The 25,525-nt window shown below is 39.4% G+C and overlaps 1 protein-coding gene across 2 annotated transcripts in view; it reads right to left on the bottom strand.

The window, feature by feature from the left end:
• Positions 1 to 25,525, bottom strand: part of cdk18 (cyclin dependent kinase 18) — a 104,079-nt gene that overhangs the window by 11,356 nt on the left and 67,198 nt on the right. For both annotated transcript variants that reach the window (XM_041815486.1, XM_041815495.1), the window contains exons 5-12: positions 23,835 to 23,891; positions 17,479 to 17,593; positions 14,265 to 14,359; positions 14,105 to 14,167; positions 6,424 to 6,547; positions 5,627 to 5,747; positions 2,797 to 2,894; positions 2,571 to 2,676 (exon numbers count right to left, since the gene is read on the bottom strand). In XM_041815486.1, coding sequence (XP_041671420.1) covers positions 2,571 to 2,676; positions 2,797 to 2,894; positions 5,627 to 5,747; positions 6,424 to 6,547; positions 14,105 to 14,167; positions 14,265 to 14,359; positions 17,479 to 17,593; positions 23,835 to 23,891 — 779 coding nt within the window. The remainder of the gene's footprint in view (positions 1 to 2,570; positions 2,677 to 2,796; positions 2,895 to 5,626; positions 5,748 to 6,423; positions 6,548 to 14,104; positions 14,168 to 14,264; positions 14,360 to 17,478; positions 17,594 to 23,834; positions 23,892 to 25,525) is intronic.

Raw genomic sequence — 25,525 nt, 5'->3', positions numbered from 1 at the left:
TCTCCCTCTTCTCAATACCTCATAGATTCTCTATGGGGCTCAGGTCAGGTGAGTTTGCAGGCCAATCAAGTGCAGGGATACCACGGTCCTTTAAACAGGTACTGGTGCTTCTGTTAGTGTGGACAGGTGCCAAGTTGTTGGAAAATGAAATCTGCATTTCCGTAGAGCTGGTCAGCAGAGGGAAGCATGAAGACCTCTAAAACGTCCTGGTAGACAGCTGCGCTGACCTTGGACCTGATAAAACACCGTGGCCCATTGCTGACTGTGGCAACTTACTCTGGACCTCAAGCATCTTGTATTTTGGGCCTCTCCAATCTTCCTCCAGACTCTGGGACATTGATTTACAAATGAAATTCAAAATTTTCTTTCATCTAAAAGCAGGAAACTGAGCAACAGTCAGATCTTTTTCTCCTTAGCCCAGGTGAGATGCTTATGATGTGGTTCAGGAGTGGCTGGACACTAGAAACACAACCCTTGTAGCCCATTACCTGGACCTGTCTGTGTGGTGTCTCTTGATCCCCCGACTCCAGTCTCAGTCCACGCCCTGTGAAGCTCCTTTAGGTTCCTTAAACCTGCTTTGTTTGACAATCCTCTGAAGGCTGAGCTCATCCCTGTTGCTTCTGTTCCTTTTCTTACCACACTTTTCTCTTAAAGTCAACTTTCCATGAATCTGCTTTGATACTGCTTCTGAGAACAGCCTGTCCTTTCAGCAATGACCTTCTGTGGCCTATCCTCCTTGTGAAGGATGTCAATGATTGTTCTCTGGATATTTGTCCAGTCTGCAGTCTTCCCCATGATTGTAGTTGTGTGAAAGAACCAGAGAGAGAGAATGAAGACTCAGGAACCTCTGCAAATTGGACTTTTCCACAATATTCTGAGATAGTGAGTTTTTTGATTTTCATGAGCTGTAAGCCTTAATGATCAAGATTAAAACAAAAGTGTCTCGAAATGTTTCACTTTGTGATCCTAGAAAATGTAACGTTTTGAGTAAATCCAAGGAAAAATCAAACCTTTACATATTCTAGTTTTTGCATCTGTAGTATTCTGACACTTAGCTCCAGAGTTAGGCTAAGGTATTCAAGGCCCTGTTTTGGCCCTACGCAAAACGGCCTAAATGTTTACAAACCCAAGAAGCACCAGATGCTTCAATGATGGAATTTGACCAAAGCTAAAAAAAATGGTTGAAACCAGGTTTAAAAATCTAAGATTTATTTCTACCATTTTACAACAGTCTAAAACAGTGTTACTCAACCCTGCTCAACCAAAGAGCCAAATTGTTGAAAAATGCCTTTGCAAAAGTCACAGTCTAAGTAGTGAAAAGTGGCAAAAACAGCTTAAGTAGCATTAAAAATAAATTAAAGGTTGGGAAAATGGTGAGAAAGCAGCAAAAATGTTTGATAAGGGGAGAAAATGGGGAGAAAAGTGGAAGAAGGCTCAGAAAATAGCAAAAGTAGGTGAGAAGAGACAAAAAAATGAGTTGAAGGTGGCAAAAATGGTCCAAAAGTTGCAAAAATGTGGCAAACAATGAGTGGAAATTGACTGAAACAGGCAAAAAGCAGTCAAGAGTGGCAAAAATGGACAAAAAATAGGAAACAAGCAGTATTTAATAGGAGAAGGTAGCTTAAGTGGGTGAAAAGTGGTGAAAAAGGGCAAAAGTGGAAAAAAAGGAAAAAATATGTGGCAAAAATGGGCAAAAAATAAGAAACAAGTGGTATTTAATGCCACAACATGGGTGAAAAGGGCAAAAATTGATAAAAGGGCAAAGAAGTGGCAAAAACATGGCAAAAAATGAGTGGAAATTGACTAAAATGGGCAAAATGCAGTCAAGAGTGACAAAAATGGGCAAACAGTAGGAAACAAGTGCTGTTTAATGGCAAAATGTAGCTTAAATGAATGAAAAGTGGTGAAAAAGGGCAAAAATGGGGAAAAAAGTGAAAAATAGAAATGGCAATAATGAGCAAAACATAGGGAACAAGTAGTTTGTAATGGTAAAAGGTAGCTCTAATGGGTGAAAAAGTGGCCAAAAAATGTGGTAGAAGGGCAGAAAAGTTTCCCTTTAAGGTTTTCTGGGGGAATAATGCTTAAAATGAAGACATCAAAGAGCCACAGATAATCACAAAAGAGCCACATGTGGCTCCAGAGCAACATGTTGAGTATCACCGGTCTACAACATGGCTTCAACATTAATGTGTCACATAAAGCCAGGTGGACAATAGGCTATGTGCCAACTGATCGATACTACAAATACATAATGAGGTACAATGGGGTTTGATTAATGGTCATGCAAAAGTACCCTTGTGTGGTACTTTTCTTAGTGTGTAACTAAGTTAGGTCATGTTTTAACACCAGTATTTTTGTCAAGTGACAAACAATTTTTGAAGGTAATAATACCCAACACTGGCGGTGTACGTGTGGTACGTGCTTCAAGCTCTTTACAGGCTTCATTATTTCAACACTTGGCTCATGTTGTGTTGCAGTTTCTTTTCTCTTCCAGTTGGTGGCGTTAATAGAATATGTCAGTTCTGGGTCTTTAAAGCTGAGTGTAGGTCTGTTAGGCTTGTTTGTGTTACCTGGGCACATGGTTGAGGAGACCTTGAGGTCTATACTGAGGAAAGAGATAAGTCTTAAACTCTTCATTGCTGCTAATTCCCGGCCAACTCTCCTCTGTTGGAGTTCCTGGAAGACAAAGACACAAAGAAACAGGGATTCTGAAGTAAAGTAAGTTGTTTTAACTTCTTATTTGACCTCTTTTTAGCATGACTATTATTATATTTTTATAAACTAAACTTATCTTACCCATAAGCCTAAAAATTAAGTGCAGCTCCTCCTTCACTGTGGCACCAGGAAACATGGGACGGCCTGTAGCCATCTCAAACAGAATACACCCAACGCCCCTGAAAGAGGACGGGGGAGACAGAGATGCAGAAAGAACAAAGGTTACTCTTACATCACAGAACTCTTGATGAGGCCGTGTTCCTACTTCAAAGAGGGCTGATCATAAGTGCAAACACTTGAGTGGGCACAATGCAGTGGGTTTGATGAGAGGATGCGTGTGATAGCTAGGTGAGCTCATAAAAGAATGCTGCACCACATTCAGTCCTTAGAGGTTTGGCACAGCTGAACAGGTGTTCCTGCAAACCGGTAATGAGCAAACACGTACGGACAGAGCTCGCAGATAAATTACTCTCCATTGTATGGCTAGTGACTCATCTCTACAAATAACCTGGGAGAGCTGAGAAGATATGCATGATTCATGGAAATCCTGGACTATCCTCAGGCTGTTATACATTCATTCAATTAGAGAGTAAACAGCAAAGCTTAGCTCCACAGCTGCAGTGTTATGGGATTCCCTTTATATTTATTAAAGTTAATAGAAAATCTAAGAGCAGTTCTACGTTACCTCTGCTATTATCAATATCAGCCCTCTCCATTTCATTGTCATATTAACTGCTGATGCTGATATTACAATGCCCAGTGTTATTAGGTACCATTATAGCCATATCCAAGAAATGGAGAATGGATTTACGGCCAGGACAGCCATAGATGTATATCATTGTAGCCCTGACTATTGCACCTCTCTCTTCCCCCTTCCTTTACCTGCATCTCCCTTTTTCTCCATTTCCTTCTTCTTTCTTTCTTCATCCCCTTCTTCTCTGTCTACTTTACTTTACTTTTCAACCCCAACACAGCTTCAGTGGACGGCTGAACATGAGTCTGGTTCTGCTCTAAATGTTCAAAGGTTTGTCTTGCCTATAAAATTATTAAAAATGTTGCTTATTGCTAAGCTAATGGTGGATTCATGTTGGGTCCTAGAGAGTGTTGAGCGTCTGTCTTTGGATATGAATTGGCACAATACAAACGATGGGTAGATAAGTAGGCAGGGAGGTAGGTAGGTAGGTAGGTAGGTAGGTAGGTCGGTCTAAATGAAGTCAGTCAGTTAAGAGAAATGAACACAATCACAGTCAAAGCACGTGTAGTCATTTTTAAACATTTACTCCTCAGAAGAACTTGGGGGATTTCAGAGGAGGTGAATGGTGCTAGGGTACGGTGGCTGGTAAGGGCAGCATTCCAAATGAAACAAAACAGCTGGAATAAGAGGAACGCTTCAACTTTAGGGACGCAATCAAAAGTCCAAACGAACTTTGAAAGGAGAACGCAGTGCAACTGACAAAACACTCTCCAAGAAACAAAAACAAATTCATGAACGACAAACGCGCTTCTAACTCCGCACAGAAAGGCCATGACTGTCCATAAATCCGAGGGGCGATCAATGAACTGCTCTTCTTCTGCAGTGCTGAAGTCATCAGCTAGTTTGCTCGGCCTTGCTTAGCTGCGCCCCTCTGCCACGACCCTGCACCACCCTCAGGACATACATGCCCCACTTTGGGTACCACTGCCCTGAGGTATCGTATCGTAATGTATCATTTAGTATTGAATTGTATCGTTTCATATTGAATCTTTTTGTATTCTATCGTATTGTATCTTTTTATATTAAATCATTTTGTATTGTATCGTATTGTTTGGTATTAAATCATTTTGTATTGTATCATAGCATTTTGTATTGAATCATTTGGTATCATATCGTATCGTTCTGTTTTGTATTAAACCATTCTGTATTGTATTGTTTAGTTACTTATTGAATCATTTCATATCGTATCATATAGTATCGTATCGTATTCAATCGTATTGTTTCATTTGGCATTGAATTGTTTTATATCTTATCGCATAATTTTGTATTGAATCATTTTGTTTTGTACTGAGTCATTTCGTATTGTATCATATTGAATCATTTCATATCGTATCGTTTCATTCCATATTGAATCATTTTGTATCGTATTGTAACAAATCGTCTCATTTTGTATTGAATCATTTCGTATCATATTGTTCATTTTGTATTGAATCGTTTCATATTAAATTGTTTTGTATCGTATCGTATTGAATTGTGTCGTATCGTATTGTATTGTATCGTTTTTATTGAAAAGTATCGTATCGTATTGAATCATATTGTATCGTTTAATTTCATATTAAATTGTTTTGTATTGTATCGTTTCATTCTGTATTGAATCGTTTCATATTGTATAGTATTGTTTCATTTAGTATTGAATCGTTTCATATCATATTGAATCGTTCTGTATTGTATTGTTTCATTTTGTATTGTATTGTATCATATCGTATCATAATGTATCATATCATTTGATTGTGTATTTAATTGTTTTGTTTTGGATTGTACGTATAGTTTCATTTCGTGTTGAATCATTTCGTATCGTTTCGTATTAGATCGTTTGGTATTGTATCGTATTGTATCATATCGTACAAACTGTCCAGTGCATATGCATCAGTGTGCATCCAATCTTGCATGTTTGCATTATTTCAGTATGGTTTATGAAAATGGTAAAAATGCACTAAAATGGTTACTTTGACCACAAGAGTCCTAAACTGCAGGTTCTTTTTGGCCAGTAAATGCACATGCCAGCAGGTCCTCAGTTCTAACATGGAGTTGACCATCTTAGATTATTTGTGAGTAAATTTCATAGTTCTTTATGTCTTTTATACTGTTTTATAAATGTTATTTGGTGCACTGCAGGTACTGTTGCACTATTGAAATATCAAATATTTTCCTACTCACCACATGTCAATAGGTGTGGAGTATTCTGTAGAGCCCAGCAGTACATCAGGGGGTCGATACCAGAGAGTTACCACCTCATTGGAGTAAGTCTTGGTGGGGACAGACTTGGCTCTTGCTAGTCCTGCACAACAAAACAATCATGGGAGACCTTAGCGATAGCAGAATTTCTTCTGAAAGACCCTTCAACAAGCTTTCTTTGTGCTGAAATGATCTTTATGTCTTTATAACTCAGTCAAATTACAGCCAAATGTGTGAATGCAAACAACTAAATTTCTACTCTAACTTCACTCCAGAGTTCCATCTGCCAGCCCCCTGGTTTCGTTGGGACTCTGGCTTTGTCCAACACATCCGACCTGTTCTTCCTAACATCATGTCCTGCCTGAAAGAGGTCTCACAGTTGGGTCAGACCTCATACAGGTATAAGACACTTGTTATGTCTTTGTGACTTAGTACCAGTTATTGTGTTATCTTAATGACAGAGAAATGCTATCAAAGGCTGGAATCATCTGTGTATAGCCAAAGTTTTACCAGCTAAAAATAGTCAGGGAATACCGGTGGGCATATTTACCCACTTCAGCACAAAAGTGAGAAAAGTCAGATGGAGGGGCACAGTTGCTAGGATACAAGAATAAGGGTGCCAAAGTAATCAGCAGAGAAGATCTCCAAATGGCAGTAAAATATAATTGGAAAGCAACGGTGGCAGGGAAGGTGTTATCTCACTCCCAAGTGTCTGTGTCTTTATGAACACATTTGCATACTAATGCATGTATGTTCTGCATGTGAATGAGATGTTTTACCAAAGTCAGCCAGTTTGAGCTCGCCCTTGTCATTGATGAGTAGGTTTTGTGGCTTAAGGTCTCTGTGCAGGATTTTCCTCTTGTGACAGTAGGACAGGCCACGCATCAGCTGGAACATGAAGATCTGTGGGAGAACAGAAGAAATTATGGAAACCAAAAACTACTAACTTGGATTATCATGGACTACAGATTTAAAATACTGCTGCTATCTTAACTGGGAGCAGACCTCTAATTCACAACCTTTCTCAAATTTTAGTTAAAGTGGGCCAAAGACATTCCACTTTATAAAGCTGATGATCCTGATCTCTTCCTCCATGTTTAATAAAGAAATGTTAGTGGCAATGAAATCCTGTATAGGCATCTGGATTCAGAGAAATCATATAGCTTCAGTGGCCCTTAAAAATTTTTTCCACTACATCCTGAAAGCCTCTGAGTAAAAAGAAAATTACACTTGGAGTGTTTGATCATTTATCAAACGCTCCAGTCATGATATTTTACCTCGGAAACTTTCTTTTAATGGTTAAAGTGGATCAAAACTATCACAGCTTTAAAAGCCACTTATCTTTAAGACAGCAATTTAAATCTTGGAGTATTATCTTATCTAATTACGGGATACAATTTTCTATGGGGAGCCACAAGGGTTAATCTTGGGACCTTTGCTTTTTCTTGTTGATAAAAGTTGAACATAGTTAATCTCGAGGAGGGCATTTTTTAATCTTGTGATGATGATGATGATGATGACACTATTTTTCTATCTCGTTACCAGTGTTGGGAGTAATGCTTTACAAAGAAATGAGTTACAGTATCGCTGTTACTTTTTATGGTAACTAGTAGTGTAATGCATTTCTTTTCATAGTAATTAATGCCGTTACAATTACTGAAAAGTTAAAGCACTCGTTCCTTTTACAGCTGACAACTCAAGGATAAAGGTTAGAAAGCATCTGGTTTGGCAGACGACGTAGCTCAGCACTGGAGCACAAGCTTCCTGTCTGTGAAGTATCAGCATTGTTTTTCCCTCCTCCAGATAAAGGACAAATTAAAAAAAGTAAACTTTGCCTCATGAAGCACCAGCTAAACAACACACTTCAGTGAAACTAAACTTAGCACAAAAAGTAAGGAAATTTGTGTTTGGTAGATCATTTCTTTATTGTAACAATGCTTCTTGGCAATAAATCTTAAACCGATGGAAAGCCTGTTTATTACCCTTTTCAATGGAGCCACATTTGTAAGGAACATGCATTTGTGGGATGAGCAGCAGAGCTGAGTATGTGGGTTGCGCCCATGAAAAATGTGCCAGAATTTTCTCTGCCAATGCCAAACAGCTTATTCTGCCGTATTTGGTGGATTGGATGATTGAAGTTTGAAGAAACAAGACATATTGGAGGTAATTCTGGAGGTAGTCTCTGATAAACCCTGCTCTGTGGGGGCGAGCATTGTCATCTTGAAGGATAGAGTTCAGTCCCAGACTGTGGAGATATGGGATTGCCACTGGTTGCAGGATCTCATCCTGATATCTCTCTGCATTGAGATTGCCTCCAGTGATGACAAGCCTTGTTAGGGTGATGCCGCCCCACACCATCACACTGCCTCCACCAAAAGATGTTACCCGATCGGTGCAGCAATCAGCATAGCATTCTCCACAAGCCAGGTGAAGCAGTGGTTTAATGCATGCCCCATGTACCCAGTCGACTGGATTTATCCACCCATCCATCTGGAAAACCTCCCACAGACGGTGTTTGGGGAAGAGCAGTGCCTTTGAAAAAAACTCAGAGGGTGATGGATGAACATTCTGTCTGTCACATGTTTACGGGCCAATCAGAGCAACAAAACATGTGACGTCATAGCTGCTACTGAGGAGTAAACTCCATAGAGAACTGCATTACGGGAGCCTTGGCGACTTTAGACATGTCAGTACACGCCTTTTGTTGTTTTTGAAAAGAAAACAGCTCACTGCTTTTCTTTGTTCTTCTTTTAACAAAGAAATGTCGTCAAGTTCTGATAAAACTGATGCTGTAGCAGCATCCACGTCCATGTCTTCCGCCATAATTGCACCGATCTCTTGCTGCCGCTTGCTTACCTCATGACTATGAAAGTGAAAGTACTGCCCCTCGATGCTGATTGGTCCTGTCACTTTCTAACTGGACCCAGACGGTTCAGATGGGAGCTTTGCAAGATGGATTTGCCAGTGAAAAACACAGATACAGGTGAATTCATCTGCTTGCAAGGTTACCTCTGCCACTAAAGGCATTGAATAAACACAGCCCAGAGTCGAGAGTTCCACGCAAGGACATTTCTATTGCTGAATATGAAATCATAGAAGGTCATTAAATTTTCACTCAATACAAGCCTGACCACTCATCTACAGTTGAAACCAGAAGTTTACATACACTATATAAAAAGGCACATAAACTTTTTTTTCTCACCATCTAACATTAAATCATATTAAACTTTTCCTGTTTTTGGTCAATTAGGATTACCAAAATTATTTCTATTTGCTAAATGCTAGAATAATGAGAGAGATAATTTTTTAGACATTTTTTTATTATTTTCTTGAGAGTCAGAAGTTTACATACACTAAGATTACTATGCCTTTAAACAATTTGGGAAAGCCCAGATGATGATGTCATGTCTTTGGAAGCCTCTGATAGGTTTATTGACAACATTTGAGTTAATTCGAGGCACCCCTGTGGATGTATTTTAAGGCACACCTGAAACACACTGCTTCTTTGTGTAACATCATGGGAAAATCAAAAGAAATCAGCCAAGATATCAGGAAGAGAATTGTGGACTTGCACAAGTCTGGTTCATCCTTGGGTGCAATTTCCAGATGCCTGAAGGTGCCACGTTCATCTGTTCAAACAATTATACACAAGTATAAACACCATGGGAATGTCCAGCCATCATACTGCTCAGGAAGGAGACGGGTTCTGTGTCCCAGAGATGAACGTGCTTTGGTCCGAATATTGCATCTCAACCCAAGAACAAAAGCAGAAGACCTTGTGAAGATGCTGCTGAAGCTGGTAAGAGTGTGTCATTATCACCAGTCAAACGAGTCCTGCACCGACATGGGCTGAAAGGCCACTCTTCCAGGAAGAAGCCATTACTCCAAAAGAAACATAAAAAAGCCAGATTACAGTTTGCAAATGCACACAGGGACAAAGACCTTAATTTTTGGAGACATGTTATGTGGTCTGACGAAACTAAAATTGAACTTTTTGGCCATAATGACCATCGTTACATTTGGAGAAAAAAGGGGGAAGCTTGCAAGCCTGAGAACACCATCCCAACTGTGAAACATGGGGGTGGCAGCATCATGTTGTGGGGTTGTTTTGCTGCAGGAGGGACTGGTGCACTTCATAAAATAGTTGGCATCATGAGGAAAGAACATTATGTGGAAATACTGAAGCAACATCTCAAGACATCAGCCAGGAAGTTCAAGCTTGGGCGCAAATGGTTTTTCCAAATGGACAATGACCCTAAGCATACTGCCAAACTGGTAACAAAGTGGCTTAAGGATAACAAAGTCAATGTTTTGGAGTGGCCATCACAAAGCCCTGATCTCAATCCCACTGAAAATCTATGGGCAGAGCTGAAAAGGCATGTGCGAGCAAGGCGGCCTACAAACTTGGCTCAGTTACACCAGTTCTGCCAGGAGGAAGGGGCCAAAATTCCTGCAAACTATTGTGAGAAGCTTGTGGAAGCATATCCAAAACATTTGACCCAAGTCATACAGTTTTAAGGCAATGCTACCAAATACTGATGAAATGTATGTAAACTTCTGACTCTCAAGAAAATAATAAAAAAATATCTAAAAAATGATCTCTCTCATTATTCTGGCATTTAGCAAATAGAAATAATTTTGGTAATCCTAACTGACCAAAAACAGGAAAAGTTTAATCTGATTTAATGTTAGATGGTGAGAAAAAAAAGTTTATGTGCCTTTTTATATAGTGTATGTAAACTTCTGGTTTCAACTGTATGTGGAGGCTTAATATGCGACCCTAACTCCATCTGAAAGGTGTGTACAGTATGTGCTGTCCCTGGGGCCCTGAGGGTGAATGCTCTGTTCATTTAGATTTTTAGTTTGGAAGAGCAAGAAGAAAAAGCAGTTAGGGCTGTGGGATGCATGAGGTACACTGGAATACAAAGCTTTGTTTATGAGTGAAGATATTACAGTGAACACCTTATAATCCACTCAAAAACCAACAGAAAAACAGGGAAGGACACCAGTTATGTGTTCTCAAGTCTGCTACATTCATTTTGAATCAGAATTGAAACTGCTGCAGACACAATGATGTAGTAGCTCTGAAAACAAATAGAGGAATGAATGGCTCAAGGTTTTAGGCTAAAGCAGCCAAATTAAGAAATCTTTCTTTGTTGGAAAAAAAAAAAACATGACTGTGGTGCAGAAACCCTGGCTGTTAAGAGATTTTTGGCTACTACTGAAACAGACATAAAATAAAAACTGATGTGTTTTTATGAACCAAAAGAAGCAAATTAGACCATGAGAGGGAAGTTGAATATTTTAAATAAAGGTAATTTATGTTCCTGTCAACGCTGCTGCAGGCTGGGAGATAAAACCACATTTTACAGCTTTTTAAATACAAATTTCTATTTGAAGAATTCAGCGCAAGTTGTAAATAATGACGTGTTCTTACATGTACAAGACAGAAAACAATCAACACAACCCAAAGTGTTTCTTCTTAACCTGTTAAGCCCGAGCCTCCTTTATTAGGCTATTGCTCAAAATTTCCAGCCTATCTCTAAATAAGTATAACTCTGTAACTACAAGGTCTATTTGAATGATCCAGGTACAATAATGAAGAGGGCACTTGTGAAATTTGTTCAGAAGTCTAAATATGTGTATATATGTTACTGGATCAGAGAGAATCAAGTTGGCAAATTAAAATTTTCATTTTTTTGCCTACTTTGTTTTTGCAATTTTAGCATATATATGTCATAGAAATAATGCAGTTGAAGTCCGAAAATCTCCAGTAGGCCAAAGCACCTCTTTCAACTTTCATGCCACAACAGGGTTATTAGGACAAAATAAGAGAGATTTTAGAAAAAATAACCAGGCGAATTCCTTTCTCTCTTCCCCCCTCTCTTGTGCCATCTGGGCCCAATTTGGTCCAATTTGGCACTATCTCTGCCATTTGAAAAATCTCAGGTATCAAACTTTTTTTTTACTCATATGTGAGGTCATTTTTGAGGTTTTGACACAGTATGAAAGCCTAGGTTCCAAGCTTTCTAATGGTGTATCATACACCTTAATCTGAGCATATTTTACAAAGATATGCTCATTTGAATGTTAACTTCTAGTTTCTGTTTGTTCTGAGAAAACCAGGCTTAAAGTTTCAGGACTTTTCATACCTTCAGGCAGGCCGGAAGTGGGCATGAACAATAGGGCCACATTTATATAAAGTCCACCCAAACCAAGCTTCTGAATTGGACTGGTGACGCTCATCAAAATATTCCCATAGGAAATCTGCCTTCATCAAACTTTCACTGTCGAGGGATCCTGAAGTTTTCCCAAGTCTGTTGATAATTCTTGCTGCTTCCTCATCGTCTCTTCTACCTTTCTTTGCTGCAGGGTGCATCTTGAGGCTTGTTGATAAAGGTGATAACTAGAAACAGCTGTATTTATGTGCTGGGGAAGGGGTGGCATTTGAGCCATGCGGTGTTTGTTATTGTCCATCTCAATGGGCAAAACTGGGAACAATGGCAGACTGAGTGGCCAATTATCACCCAGCAGTTTCACTTTCCCCTCCCCTCAATCTCCCCACAGATACTCCGAAAACAGGGCATTTTAAAACACAAAATTAACACTTTTAAATATCACATTTGTATTACTTTTTTCATCGGATGAGTAGTTTAAATGTTGGACTTGCAAAAAATGAGAAAAAAACGAAAAATGATCATTTTGAAGCAAACAACTTGGATCCATTTTCTCAACCACAGGAATGCCGACTTGCAGGAACTTTATCTGGCTTCGGTCACATATGCCATTATAGGTGGTTTCTGCATCATGGACTTCTTTTTTTTTTCCCCCTTCAAAGAAAGTCTTACAAAGGAACTAATGTTTGACACCAAGAGGAGGAAATTTATTTTCAATGGCACAAAAGACAACAAAATAAAGTGCAGAAAACTAAAAGAAACTGCTGAAACAAATGGAAACTGCACAAACATGACTAGAATTTTCAGTAGAGGCCCGGCTTTCAAATGAGACCATGTTCGTATCTGTAATACCAGGAACCATCCCACAGGGGGTGGGTTAGGGTTTAGTATTTGTACTTTACTTGAGTATTTGGGTTTTTTTTGGAAACTTATGACTTTCACTCCACAACATTTCAAAGACAAATATTGTACTTTCGACTCTGCTACATTTCTAGGAAGCTTGTCATTACTTGTTCCTTTTAGGTTCAGCATAGCTTTGTAGTCAGATGTTGGTGTTTTTCTTTTCTAAAATGCGATTGGCCACACGCTGTGCTCCTCACAGAAAGGAACCAATCACAGTCACCGCTCACTCCTGGGATGGATTTGGAAATAGGCTACATCACCTTCACTCTGTGTAGCAAGCTCTCTCGTCTTCATTCAAACAAAACTTGACAAAGGAGATGGCAGGAGAAACTCAGCTAAAAATCCAGCACACCCATGGACATATCTCAGCTCCATGTTTGAGATTTCAGAAATGAGGAATGATTCATATCATTTCAAATGTCTTCTGTGTACAAACTACAATTCTGCATTCAAGAACTTATTAGGTGGTTTCAGAGAGTTACAAGGTTCTGTAAAAGCACTGATATTAGAAAATGTACTTTGTACTTTTGAATAATTTAGTATTTTCATAAGTAAGTACTTTGGTACTTTAACTTGAGTAAAATTTCACCTAGCAACTTTTACTTGTACTTGAGTAAGATTTGACCACGAGTATCAATACTTTGACCCCAGAACTGGAGTTGAATACTTTGTCCACCACTGGGTGTAGGTAAAATGGTTTATTTGGGCTTGTAGCTGAGCTTCTTAGGTTTAATTTGATGTGTAACACGACTAGTTTTGTGCAACAATAGAATGCACAGAGCAAGTTTGTTTAGATCAAGGCAAGCAGGACCAAATTTGGTCCCGCTGTTTCACCTCAATAACTCTCCCTACAATAAAAGATACATGATAAACAAGCTGGGAAAACATCAGAAGTAAAGGATTTTTTTGCCAATTAGATTAACTTTTTTCACAAAGATGCCAAATCAGACTTTTATTTTGAAAAGCACAAACTGGAACTGTATCATGTTACTTTTTCCTGTTGTGTAGTATACTGATGTGGACATACAGTATCTACTTAAATGAGGTAAATGGTAAAACAGGCAAGCCTTTTTTTCTCTGGATTCTTGCATAAGACACACAGTCTGAGAGCCCTGAAAATAATACTGCAATGGTGAGGGTACCAGATCTCCCTAGGGTGTCAGATCAGTTCAGGGGACCCACATCTGCCAGAGATGCTCATAGAAGCTATTGAGCTTTCCAAGTGTGATTAAAAAATTACTACAAACAAAACTCATAAAATGTTCGACATTATTTGATTTGATGGTCTTTTCTCAGATGCTCTCTTTAGAATACAGTACAGTAGGTAGTGCTTGATGTCCAGTATCACCACTTATGAGTCACTTTCATGCCCGTGGCTCACCTTGACATTCTGCATGCTCATGAGATTTCCACAGTTGTCCAAGTACTGTTTAAGGTCACTGTCCTGGAAGAGAACATGCACAGTGTTCACATCCAAACTGTCTTTGTGCATATGTCTGTAGGCGTTCATCGCCTGAATGCAGGGCTGCAGAGGTACTCACAAGATACTCAAACACCAGAGTGAGGCAGCGTTCGGTGTGGATGATGTCGTGCAGCGTGACGATGTTGGCATGTTTCAGGTTCTTCAGTAGAGACACTGGTGGACAGAGGAAAGAGACATGAGCAGCTGAGTGATGAGTGAAAACTTTTTACTCAGTCATTGGATCCTCAGGAACACTTCTGATTGTAAAAAGAGGTCTACTTAGTTTATTTAGATGACTTTATCAAATGTGTTTCTGGTCTTAATCAAGAGTTTCAAGCTTTTTGCAATTAAGTATGAGGTTTTTATGTAATTCTCAATTCTGTGGGGTACATTTTTTTTCCATCCATTATTCATCCATCTATTTTCTACACTGCTTCTTCCATTTGGGGTCGTGGAGGGCTGGAGCCCACCAGACAACCAGGCATGCTCACACTCACACCTATGGACAATTTAGAGTGATCAATTAACCTAACAAACATGTCTTTGTTGGTGGGATAAAGCCAGAGTTCCCAGGACCCCACACAGAGAACCCACATAGGCACATTGGCAAACTATGGACCTTCTTGCTGTAAGGTAAGAGCACTAATCACTGTGCAGCCTAAATTTTGTTTTCACCAGCCAGAATTAATATTCCCCATACAACTGCATTAATATTCCAATAAAATGTCACTGGGTAACCTTGCAAAGCAGACGGATTCTCCAGTTTCCGTGTTTCACACTGGCGAATCCATCTTGCAAAGCTCCCGTCTGAACTGTTTGGGCCCGGTTAGAAAGTGACAGGACCAATCAACGACGAGGGGCAGTACTTTCTGGCACGGCGGAGTCATGACATATGCAGGCAGCAACAAGAAACCAGTGCAATTATGGCAGAAGAGACTAGCGTGGATGCTGCTAAAGTGCCAGTTTTATCAGAACTTGACAACAATTCCTTGTTAAAAGATGAACAAAGAGCAGCAGTGAGTTGTTTTCTTTTCAAATTGACAAAAGTCGTGTACTGACATGTTTACAGTCGCCATGGCTTGCGTTATGCAATTCCCTATGGAGTTTACTCCTGGGTAGGGTGCAGCTAGATTGCGGCTATGTCACGTGTTGTGTTGCTCTGATTGGCCTCAAAAGCTCTGCCCTTTCCTAAACGCTGTCTATGATTGGTTTATGTGTCAGGTTAACTGTCGGGTGCAAACCTTTCATCTCCAGAATAAGTACTAGTCAGGAAATCAAACACATTGCAGCTTTTTCCTTTCAAATTAACTGTGTTGTCAAATCTGCATTTCTGTATAGCTGAGCAGCACTGTAGTTAACCTATTAAAGCCTGAAGACACAAATTATTTTGGAACTGAAATGTTTATTTCACTTTCTATTGAAATAAAAAAAACCTAAATTTCCATAAAATTTAACATATACATATATTTTGTATCTCATTTGAAACAGACGTTTTTGGTAACTGATTTTCCACTTGAGGGCATTTTTTATCATTTATCAGATTGCATTCAGAAGTTGTTTTTTTTTTAGTAATTTATGATCATATTGATCAGATAGAGGTATCATAAAAGTATGTATCAAATATGATACAATTGGCTTTAAGGGGTTAAGGACCAGCAAAAATGAAAGTAGGAGTTTTAGCTTTTAAGTTCTTCTCTTCTGAGTCATTATTTTGCTGTGCCCAGTCTTAAAATAAGAACTGACAATTCTAACCTGATGGATTGACCAGATTTCACGTCCGTCAGACAAATTCATCTTGCCATCAGAAAAATTTACTGGACTGTAGAGTGTTGATGTCCGGTTGAGGGGGAGTGGGACACAGCTGCACCCAAGTGGTTTCTAAAAGTTATCCTAGAAGGATAACCACGAAGATTATGAACAATCACAGGGGAATGGGAATTCCTCATAGCAAAAGGATAAGGAAAAACTAAACAACTGCTGCCATGCAGCTGTCTGGAAGCTAAGATTGTTGGAAGGGACTGAGACATCACTTCCTCTACAAACACAAGGTCATCAGACTGGTGTTATGACACAAACATAAAGCCTGGCTAATGACCCCTAATGAACTGTCCTTAGTCACTCTGAGAACTTTTGAAAGGCTATGCTCTTTCTAAACACTTTGTATAGAGGGTTTCCAGATGGATGTGAAATAAATTCCATGTAATGGATGTGTGAAACAGTCTATTGTGTCTATTGCTATGAGAATTATTCAGTTATCATCGTCAATTAAGTGTTGTCATATCATTCCAAAGAAATTCATAGATGAAGCTTTTAGGTCAGGTGTTCACACTGAAACTGGGCCGTGTTGCTGTGGTCCTTATGTCAGCAATATGATTTTTGAGAATGAAAATATAAATCAAACATACATCAATGTGAAATATTAGACTGACAGATAATTTCAGAAAAATGTTGCTGTAACCCTTTAAAGTACACAAACATGGAGTTAGGCATTTCTTTATCAAAGAAGTAGATTCTGAAATATTTGTCTTTCTTTCCTTTCATTTATGTTAAGTCACTTTATTAATCCCTGAAGTGAAATTCACAGTTTAACCTTTATTCTTACACATGCTACAAAAACATAGGCTGAATTACATGCACAAACAGGATCCCCATGGACATGCACTAATGGAGAGATGTCAGAGTGATGGCCTTGCCACCCTAGTTGGAGCGCTGCCATGAGCTCTTGGGGGTTCAGTGCCTTGCTCAAGGGCACTTCGGCACCTCTCCAGCTACCAGGCCAAAGTCCAGATATGGTCTGACTGGGACTTGAAATGGCCACCCTCCGATTGCCAGCCCAAGTCCCTCCAGACTGAGCTACTACTGCCCCACTGTTCAGTATTTCAAGTGACATTCTCTTTTTTCCAAAGATTTTTTGAATAAAAATAGACTTAGTCAGCCGCAGGCATCACAGAGCTGGCCCCAGAAGGTTTTAATTATTTGTTCCTTATTCAGTGAATATATAGCAAAACTTTTTCTTAATTAAAAAAATAATCAAAATAATTTAAATGTGTTGAAAGTTTTGGTGTTCATAGCTTTTAAAAAGGCCTGAGTAGATAAATCGGTAAACAAAGAGCTGATAATATAGATAAAAATAAGCATTAGATGAGCACAATCTTATAAGATGAGGAGTTGGGTTTCACAGTGATGAAATGAAACCTTTAGCTGATGGTAGAATTGATCAGAGATGATGAACACAAAGAGGAAGAGTGTGAGGTGATTGCTGAGAGGTGTGTGAGCGTTGCTTTATTTAGTACCTTCTCTGATAGCAGTGCAGGGTGCTCCTTCTTCATGCTCCAGCCGAATCTCCTTCAGTGCCACCAGGTTTTCTGTCAGTTTGCTTCGCCCTTTGAACACTGTGGCATAAGTCCCCTATGAACCCAAAACACACAGGTGAAATTCTGACAGCGCTATATTCTCTGCTAGTTGGCTGGTATGTCTCTTTTTATTAATATTAATAACATTAGAAAGGTAGAGAACGTTCATGTTTGGTTACAGAGCAGTACATCTCATCAAATCAGTGATGTCAACATGTTTACATTAAAGAAGTATGTTTAGATGAAAAATCTCCTTATGCAGTCTCTCAACATTTAAACATATCAGTCAGTGCGCTGGAGGAAACTTTAAAAATAGCTATGACATGATGCTTTATCTGAAAACAACCCAGTGGCAGCAAGAATTGTGACAAACAAATGTGAAATTATAGGGGGTTCTTTTTCGTTTGGGTCGTATTAAAGCATCTTTATTGAATTAAGGATGTTTTGATAAACTCCTCAGAGAAACTTAGTTTTACCAGAATCTTTCGTTTTCTCCTTTTCTCTTTCTCATCATTTTCCATGCACAACAGAAATGACAGCTACTTTGAGTTTTTGCTAACTGATATTCAGTAAAGGATGATCATGCATCTATACTACTGAAAAAAAGGCAAAGGAGACGTAATCTCTGAGATGTTGTAGACAAACAGATTAACAGTGCCGTGAGAAAGTATTTGCCCCCTTTCTGATTCCTGAGTTTTTCGCACATTTATCACACTTAAAGGATTCACATCATCAAACCAGCTGTAATATCTCACAAAGACAAACCAAGTAAAAAAGCAGTTACTAAATGATATTTTTTTTATTAAGGGTTAAAAAAATCCAAACCTATCTGGCCCTTTGTGAAAAAATAATTTCCTCCTGAACCTAATAACTGGTTGTGCCACCCTTGGCAGCAATAACTGAGATCAAGCATTTGTGATCACTGGTGATGAGTCTTTCACATCGCTGTGGAGGAATTTTGGCCGACTCTTTCTCTCCCACTCCTGGGAAGGTTCACCACTGTTCCCACTTTTCTCCATTTGTGGATAATGGCTCCATCATCCATAATGGCTTCATCTGTCTCCCAGTGTCTGATCACCCTCTGTGGATTTAGGTTCTGTGTTTTCTCCCTGTCCTTTGTCTGATCGTCGTATGTCTCTCCCTGTGTGACTCCTAGTGCATATTCCAGTGTTTCTTTAGTGTGTTAACCTGTTTTTGGACCTTAAGGGGTCTTCTTGAAAGTTTTCTGTCTCCTTTTCTTCTTAAAGTAAGTTCTTTTGTTTGTTCAATTAAATCATTTTTCAGTTTATTCTGCATTTGGGTCCTCTCTTTTGTTTTTGCATTCTTGCCAAAGGCAGAACGATCAGACTCTAACACAGTGTTAATTTCGTCGACTGTAACTATGATTAAAACTATTTATTGACAGCCTTTTTTTCCATGACAAAAACTAGACTAAGAAAAATAGATCTGTGATGACTAAAACTGACAAAAAGTAAATCTGTCAAAAAACAATGCATCTGTAGCTATTTTGCCTCTCAGCTGTAGAAAGCAGGGAGGAGGCCTGTAAGATGAAGCTGGATTAACACGCCCGGGATATCTCTCCGCTAACTGGATTGACTTAACAAGACATTCGCAATCCAGATCAGCTGTACGACGAAGCTGGCTATCAACTTGCTAATTGCACCCAGGGTTTTCCAGTCTGGATCAGTGTGCGCTCACATAAAATGGGTGGTGTTTTCAGCGTCTGACCAATCACAAACATAGAGAAACCCTGCAGAGGAGCGTATTTCTCAATGGAGGAACAGACAATCGTTCTTAGAAAAAGATGAGGAATTCAAAGCAATCATCCAGGCCAGAAGCAACGCCGTCGCCACAGCAAAAGCCAGGAAGGAACGCTGGCAGAAAATTTCTGACTCTGTTAATGCGTAAATTGGTCAGAATATACAATATTAAGTCATCGGACAATATAAACGGACAGCACTCTGATCACTCAGTTTCACTTTATTACGGTACAGATGTTTGGGGCAGAGCTTCCTCAGCGAATTTTGTGTTGTAATATTATTTCCTCACCATGACAGCATGAGTAGTTGTGCGTTCCATTAATCCATGTTTCTGCAGTTATGCCATGTGGGACCATTATTATTAACCTCATTATTTCAGATGCAACCCTAGTGGAGCAAAAAAGACTTGGGAGCAAGTGAAGATCAAATATAAAAACATACATCAAAGCGACGAGTAACAAGGTTTATTTCGACACACTGTCTCTGTTGTATGGATGAAATCACCAGAATTTATCTATCATCTATCCCTAAATATTCTTTCTCTCCTAAGCGCTCTTCTCACGATCCGTGCACCACCGCCTACAGGATCTTCTAAGAATGGGCAGGCCATTTTCCAAGAGAACTGATTGGTCAGGAGGCGGCGCTTTTAGTTTGCTGATCTTGTATCCAGAACATAACCTGCTCCAGAGCAGGTTAGCCGTTCAGCATAAGTTACCGCAGTGATTTATCCTAGTAAGAAGTGAACCAGTGTCGTTGTACAGAAAATCCAGGGTTAATCCTTAAGTTATCTCGATAAGAGAAAATCTAGCTTCGTCGTACAGGCCTCAGGTTTAGCAGAGTGCAGAGAACACACTACCATGATTTGGTTCCAGATTTAGGCACGAAAATAAGTGCTTGGACTAAAAGTAAAGACCAAAATGTGAGGACTTTTTATGGACTAGACTAAAATGTTTTTGATACAAATTAGAGATTTTATGAGGAAAAAAAATATTCAAAATATCAATGCAGAAAATGAATTGCTTAAAGTATTCATAAAAAAGTATGAAGATACCCCCATAAAAAAATTATCTCAAAACTATATTTGAGTCTTCAGTTTCTCAATAAAGAAAATACACTTACTATTAAATCAAGATGGGAAACAGAGGGCAACATGGTAATCTCACAAGAACAATGGGAAGAAATATTTAAACAACATTGGAAAACAACTAGCTCTCCATCTTGGAGAGAATTTTCTTTGAAAAATGTAATTCGGTATTTCTGTACCCCTATACAGCAGAAAACCTAATCAGACAGATTGTTGGAGATTTGGAGTTGCCGTGCTGTGATCCCATTTTGGTTAAAAATTCATAAAATATTAGAGACTGTCTTTATGACAAAAATTCCTATGAGTTTTAGTATGTTGTATTTGGCAGTCCTTGGGAACTTGAATGGAGGAAGAAGGATAAATATCTGTTAAGAATACTATTGGTGGCAGGTAAAAAGAGCTTAACCAGAAAATGGTTGAAAAGGGAGATATCTTTGTGATGGAAAGAATAACTTATAGCTTGAGAACACAAAAACATGAGTTCACTGAAAAGTGGGCAAAATGGATTACATTTGTCTCTACTTCCAGACCAGACGTCATGTAAACTCTTCTTATTAAAGGAGACATATTATACTAAGTCATATTTTAACACTTGCATACAATGCTACAATGTTGAGGATCCTTTCTAAACCATACCAATTTCATTTTATCAAGAGACACGCGTCTTTCTATAACCTCTGGAAACGAGATTACCGACCTCCCTGAACAGCTCGTTGTGAGACTTGATACAAGCTGACGTCAGCACGTTTTCCGGCTTCCCCATTAGACGGCTCTGAGCAGAAATGACTCCCCTCCCCCGCTCCAACAGGAGGCTCTCAGACCTGCCCTCCCGGCAGGTCGTTCTCCACGCCCCCTCCCCGGCGCTGTATACACCGCTGCTTTGCTATAGCTGCTGTTGTTTGGATTCTTGCTCTTGTGTGGATTTATTCCGGTCAGCATGTCTTCTAAACTTATTCATAAGTGTTTTTTTGGTTGTGACAATAAATCTACTCTGTATGTGCTCCCGAAGGGCGCAAGCAGCAGAAAGCAGTGGGAATTGTTTGTCTCATCAAGCCGACCGCCTGCAAACTTTTTTCTCGGCGCTAGTCACTTCACCGATGACTGTTTCGTCAATAAAGGACAGTGAGACGCTGGATTTGCTTCTAATCTGCCGCTAAAACATGGAGCTGTTCCCTCTGTAAAGATCGCCCAAGGAGGCTTAGAACCACAAGCTGTAAGTCACTCTATAACATTACTTTAAAATGAGCCATGGGTCAGTGGGAAGCTAATGTGTGCTAAACTTTGTCATCAGTTGTTTTCATAACTATCCGCCCTTTTAACCCAAAACTATGCTGTGAAACTTTATATACCTTTACATTACTAAATCTTGACTTGTGCTGATTAAAAGCCCAATGAGTAAACTAAAGCAAAACTCGGTGATCAATAGGCCGAGAAAACTTAAAGAAATTTTATCTAAAGACTAAAACTAAGACTGAAATTAAAAATAGCTGCCAAAATTAACACTGGTTCAATATGGACCCAGCAGATGCTACCATCATGATTTTTTCTGGTTCCCTATTATTGACTCTGGAAAAAAAAGAACACACCAGAGACACTCAGGAACAAGACAAATCAAAATCTGGATCATGACAGATTAGCATGTTTGAATTATTTTAAAATGAATCATCATAGTGTGAATTTACTCAGCACCTAATGGTTACTATTCATTAGTCATTCATTCATTTCCTCATAAGTACGCTAATTTTTGTGTACCTTATTGTTTAGTGTTTTTTACTTTAACATCTAACTGTGTTTATGACTCAGAGACAGTCCAGCATCAGCATAGTCCGCAAGTGTCAGCAAGTGTCCTGTGCCCGTCGTAACTGAGCCCAAAACAATGATTTAACAGTCATCAGACGAGGCAGATAGTCATAGGCCTTTTTCGAATTCGCCTGCTATACTAGCAGTGTGTACTGATTTGCCCAAAATGGGTTATGCAGTATGCGAACAAATGCGAGAGTTGCAGTATGCCAAAAATACCCAGCCGACGTAATGATTTGGGAAAATTTCACAGTATGCATCAGACCAGTCTGCTTTGCCTACTGTTAACCACAATACAAAGTGCTGGGTCAGAGTTCATAATGGCGGACAGCGGTGAAACTTTCACCGGAGTGGCTGACAGTTACAAATGGAAGTGCCATTACTTTAACTTTACCTTCTTAACATGTACTATAGAAAAATAAGTTGTAACAAGGTCACTGTTGTTTTTGTTTTGCCGTTACGGCTTGTAACGGCCGGAAAGGTGCTGTCAAGTGTGTCCTTTCACTGCACTATACATGCTAACCTAAAAACAACGGCTACAAAAATCCAGAAAAATCAAATAAAAACACTTCCCAGATTTTTCTGTACGTAAATGGATGGAAAACACTGTAACATCATTTAATATTGACCAGGGTATGACATACTTCTGTATAGCGGAAACCAGTTAAACCGGGCCAAGCATACTACACAATAATGTCCGACTGGCAGTCATACTGCATACTACTGTCGAATGCAGAACGCAGTGCACAATACATACTGCACACTGCATTAGGCAGGAGTATGCAGTAGGCCAATTCGAAAACGGCCATAGTTTGAAACTCTGGTACTGCACCACGGTGGCCAATCAGATTTGGAGGAAAGCGTGTTGTCCCTGGCTTCTCTCTGGACACTGCCCTGATAATTCTTATTTGTTGTTCCTGTCATGCTAACTGTTCTTCTGTCATTGTGATGGCGTTTTCTGTTAAAGGGCAAGCCCAGTATGATATTTTAAGACAATGGCTCTGCATTTACATGAGCTGCCTCCTTAATACCAGCGTGCGGGGATCACTGTATTCAGCTGTTTATGAACCATTGTGATGCAGGTTCTGATCACTGAATACAAAAGCAGCTCTTTCACCATGCTGCTCTCTGCTGCCGAGCCTTGTGACTGAGACTAATGTAGACAGCTGCTGTCACTAATCTTTTTTACTCCTTAAGGCAAAAACTGTTCTCATATAAAGCGAGACATATTTAAGTGGCTGTGTCATGTACTTATTCACAACAGATTATCCTGCTACAGAGGACATGTTCAAGTTTGTGAATGTCAATGCAGACTGTTGAATCTACATCAGCCAGGCTCAGCTGACGCATGAAAATGGACAGACAGGGATGCCGTAGTTTGTCTTGGGATGTAAACAAACCCGTTTTTGTAGTTTCTGTTGTGACAGCTTGTCTCCCCTCACTAAGCCTGATACGTTTAATGAGGACTCACAGATAACATTTGGTCAGTGTGGTTAACATGAGATCCAGGAGAGATGCTTCTGTCGTCTTTCATTTCTCGATGGGTATAGCTGCAGTGGATGGATCTCACACCGGACTGTGTGCCAGCTGTTTCCAATAACTACATGAGAAATGCTCAAAGGTGAGTGTGTGAGTCAGCGGGAGTGACGTACCTCGCCCAGTTTACCAAGCTTCACGTACGTCTCCAGTTTTCCAAAGCCTATGTCAGACTGGAAGAAAAAAACACAGCAGAAATAAGTTAGCCATTTAGTGTCTACTTTTATGATGGTTTCAGTCCAAGTTAAAAATATCTGGTTATCATTTCAGAGTGAATGTTTTCTCAAAATCCATGTTTACTTTATAACCTTGCAGGATAAAAATGCCTGTCATTAGAAAACATACAGAGGTAATCAACGGCAGCTAGGCTAGAGAGGAATATTAATGACTTACAGAGAGGAAATTGGCTCTGTAATGTGAGCTGATACTTGTTTTTGTACACCTTATCATTAGGTAGATGGGTAGAATAAATGGAAGCTAATGTAGTTGCTTTAATAAGATTTTAATGGTGTTTAGATGTACATCAGCTGCATTTATAAATAGGATGAGAAATGCCTACCTAATATGAAATGTATTAGACTTTTAATATGAGAACTTAGGAAACAAGATTGTTTTAACAAGATTGTGTGCCCTGAACAGTCAAATTAATATTTTTTACATGATACCAAAAATACTTTGATGACAGAGACTCGTGCTCTGCTGCGAAATTCAAGATCAGATGCAACCGACTACTGTGAGGTATGACCTCATAACAGCTTTTTTAGACTGTCCTTACTGGTTAATAAAATAATAAAAGGCAAAAACAATTTTTCACTGTTGATAAGAGCAGTACAACATGACTTGCTGCTTTCCAATGTGACAATGCCCCCATTTAAGTGAAAACAAGCCCTCGGACTGAATGGTGGTAGGTTAGAAAACAGCAGTAACAGTGCAATTCAAAGCAATTTAGTTGTGTTTTGTGGATTAAAAAGCTGAAAAGCCAACATTTCAGGCATGTTTTGCTATTCTTAATGACGCCAGAGTGACAAAGAAGAGTTCTGGGTCTTTTGGCTGAAACTAGAGAGGAGTAAAGTGGGCAAATGTTTGACCGGTGCTGTTCTAAAAGGTCACATATTGTGCAAAATGCACTCTTTCAGGCTGTTCTAACAAAAATATGTGCCCCTGGCCTGTCCACAATCCCCCCAAGAATCAGAAAAAAACATTTCCTCCTCCTTCTCTTTCTCCACCTTTCAGGAAATGTGTGCTGAAACAAGCCGTTCTCAGATTTCCCCTCATGATGTCATGTGGGGAGTTAGCCCCACCCCCAGGAATGGTTGGCTCTCCCTGCTTAGAAGAGAGTTCTGCCCTCCTCTCCTGATCCTCCTCTCAGCTGCCAGATACATTTCCCAGGAGGGGTGGAGTCAGACAGCTCATTAACATTTAAAGCCACAGACACAGAAACAGCTCGTTCTGAGCAGGGCTGAAACAGAGACATGCAAAAATCCAATACTGGAGTGTTTGTTTGTTTTTTTGTTTGTTTGTTTTTCAGAAACAAACTTCTCAGGCATGTTTTGGGGACCTCTGAGACCTATATAAACTTGTCTTAAAGGGGCAAAATATGTGAATTAATGACTTTAAACCACATTCAAGATCTAAACACATAAGATTTGTGAGGTAAGTTAATAATATCTCCAATCTCAGCATGGATTGTCCAGTTTGATGGAGGGGGTCTCATGTAAATCTATAATTCCATTTATTTCATGTTGTTATGATGCAAGTTTTTTTCCATGGATGTTCAATATTATGTGCTAATCTCACTGGCTATTGC

The sequence above is a fragment of the Cheilinus undulatus genome, linkage group 3 (genome assembly GCF_018320785.1).
Source record: "Cheilinus undulatus linkage group 3, ASM1832078v1, whole genome shotgun sequence".
NCBI classification, from domain to species: domain Eukaryota; kingdom Metazoa; phylum Chordata; class Actinopteri; order Labriformes; family Labridae; genus Cheilinus; species Cheilinus undulatus.
This window is presented reverse-complemented; position numbering and strand designations above follow the sequence as displayed.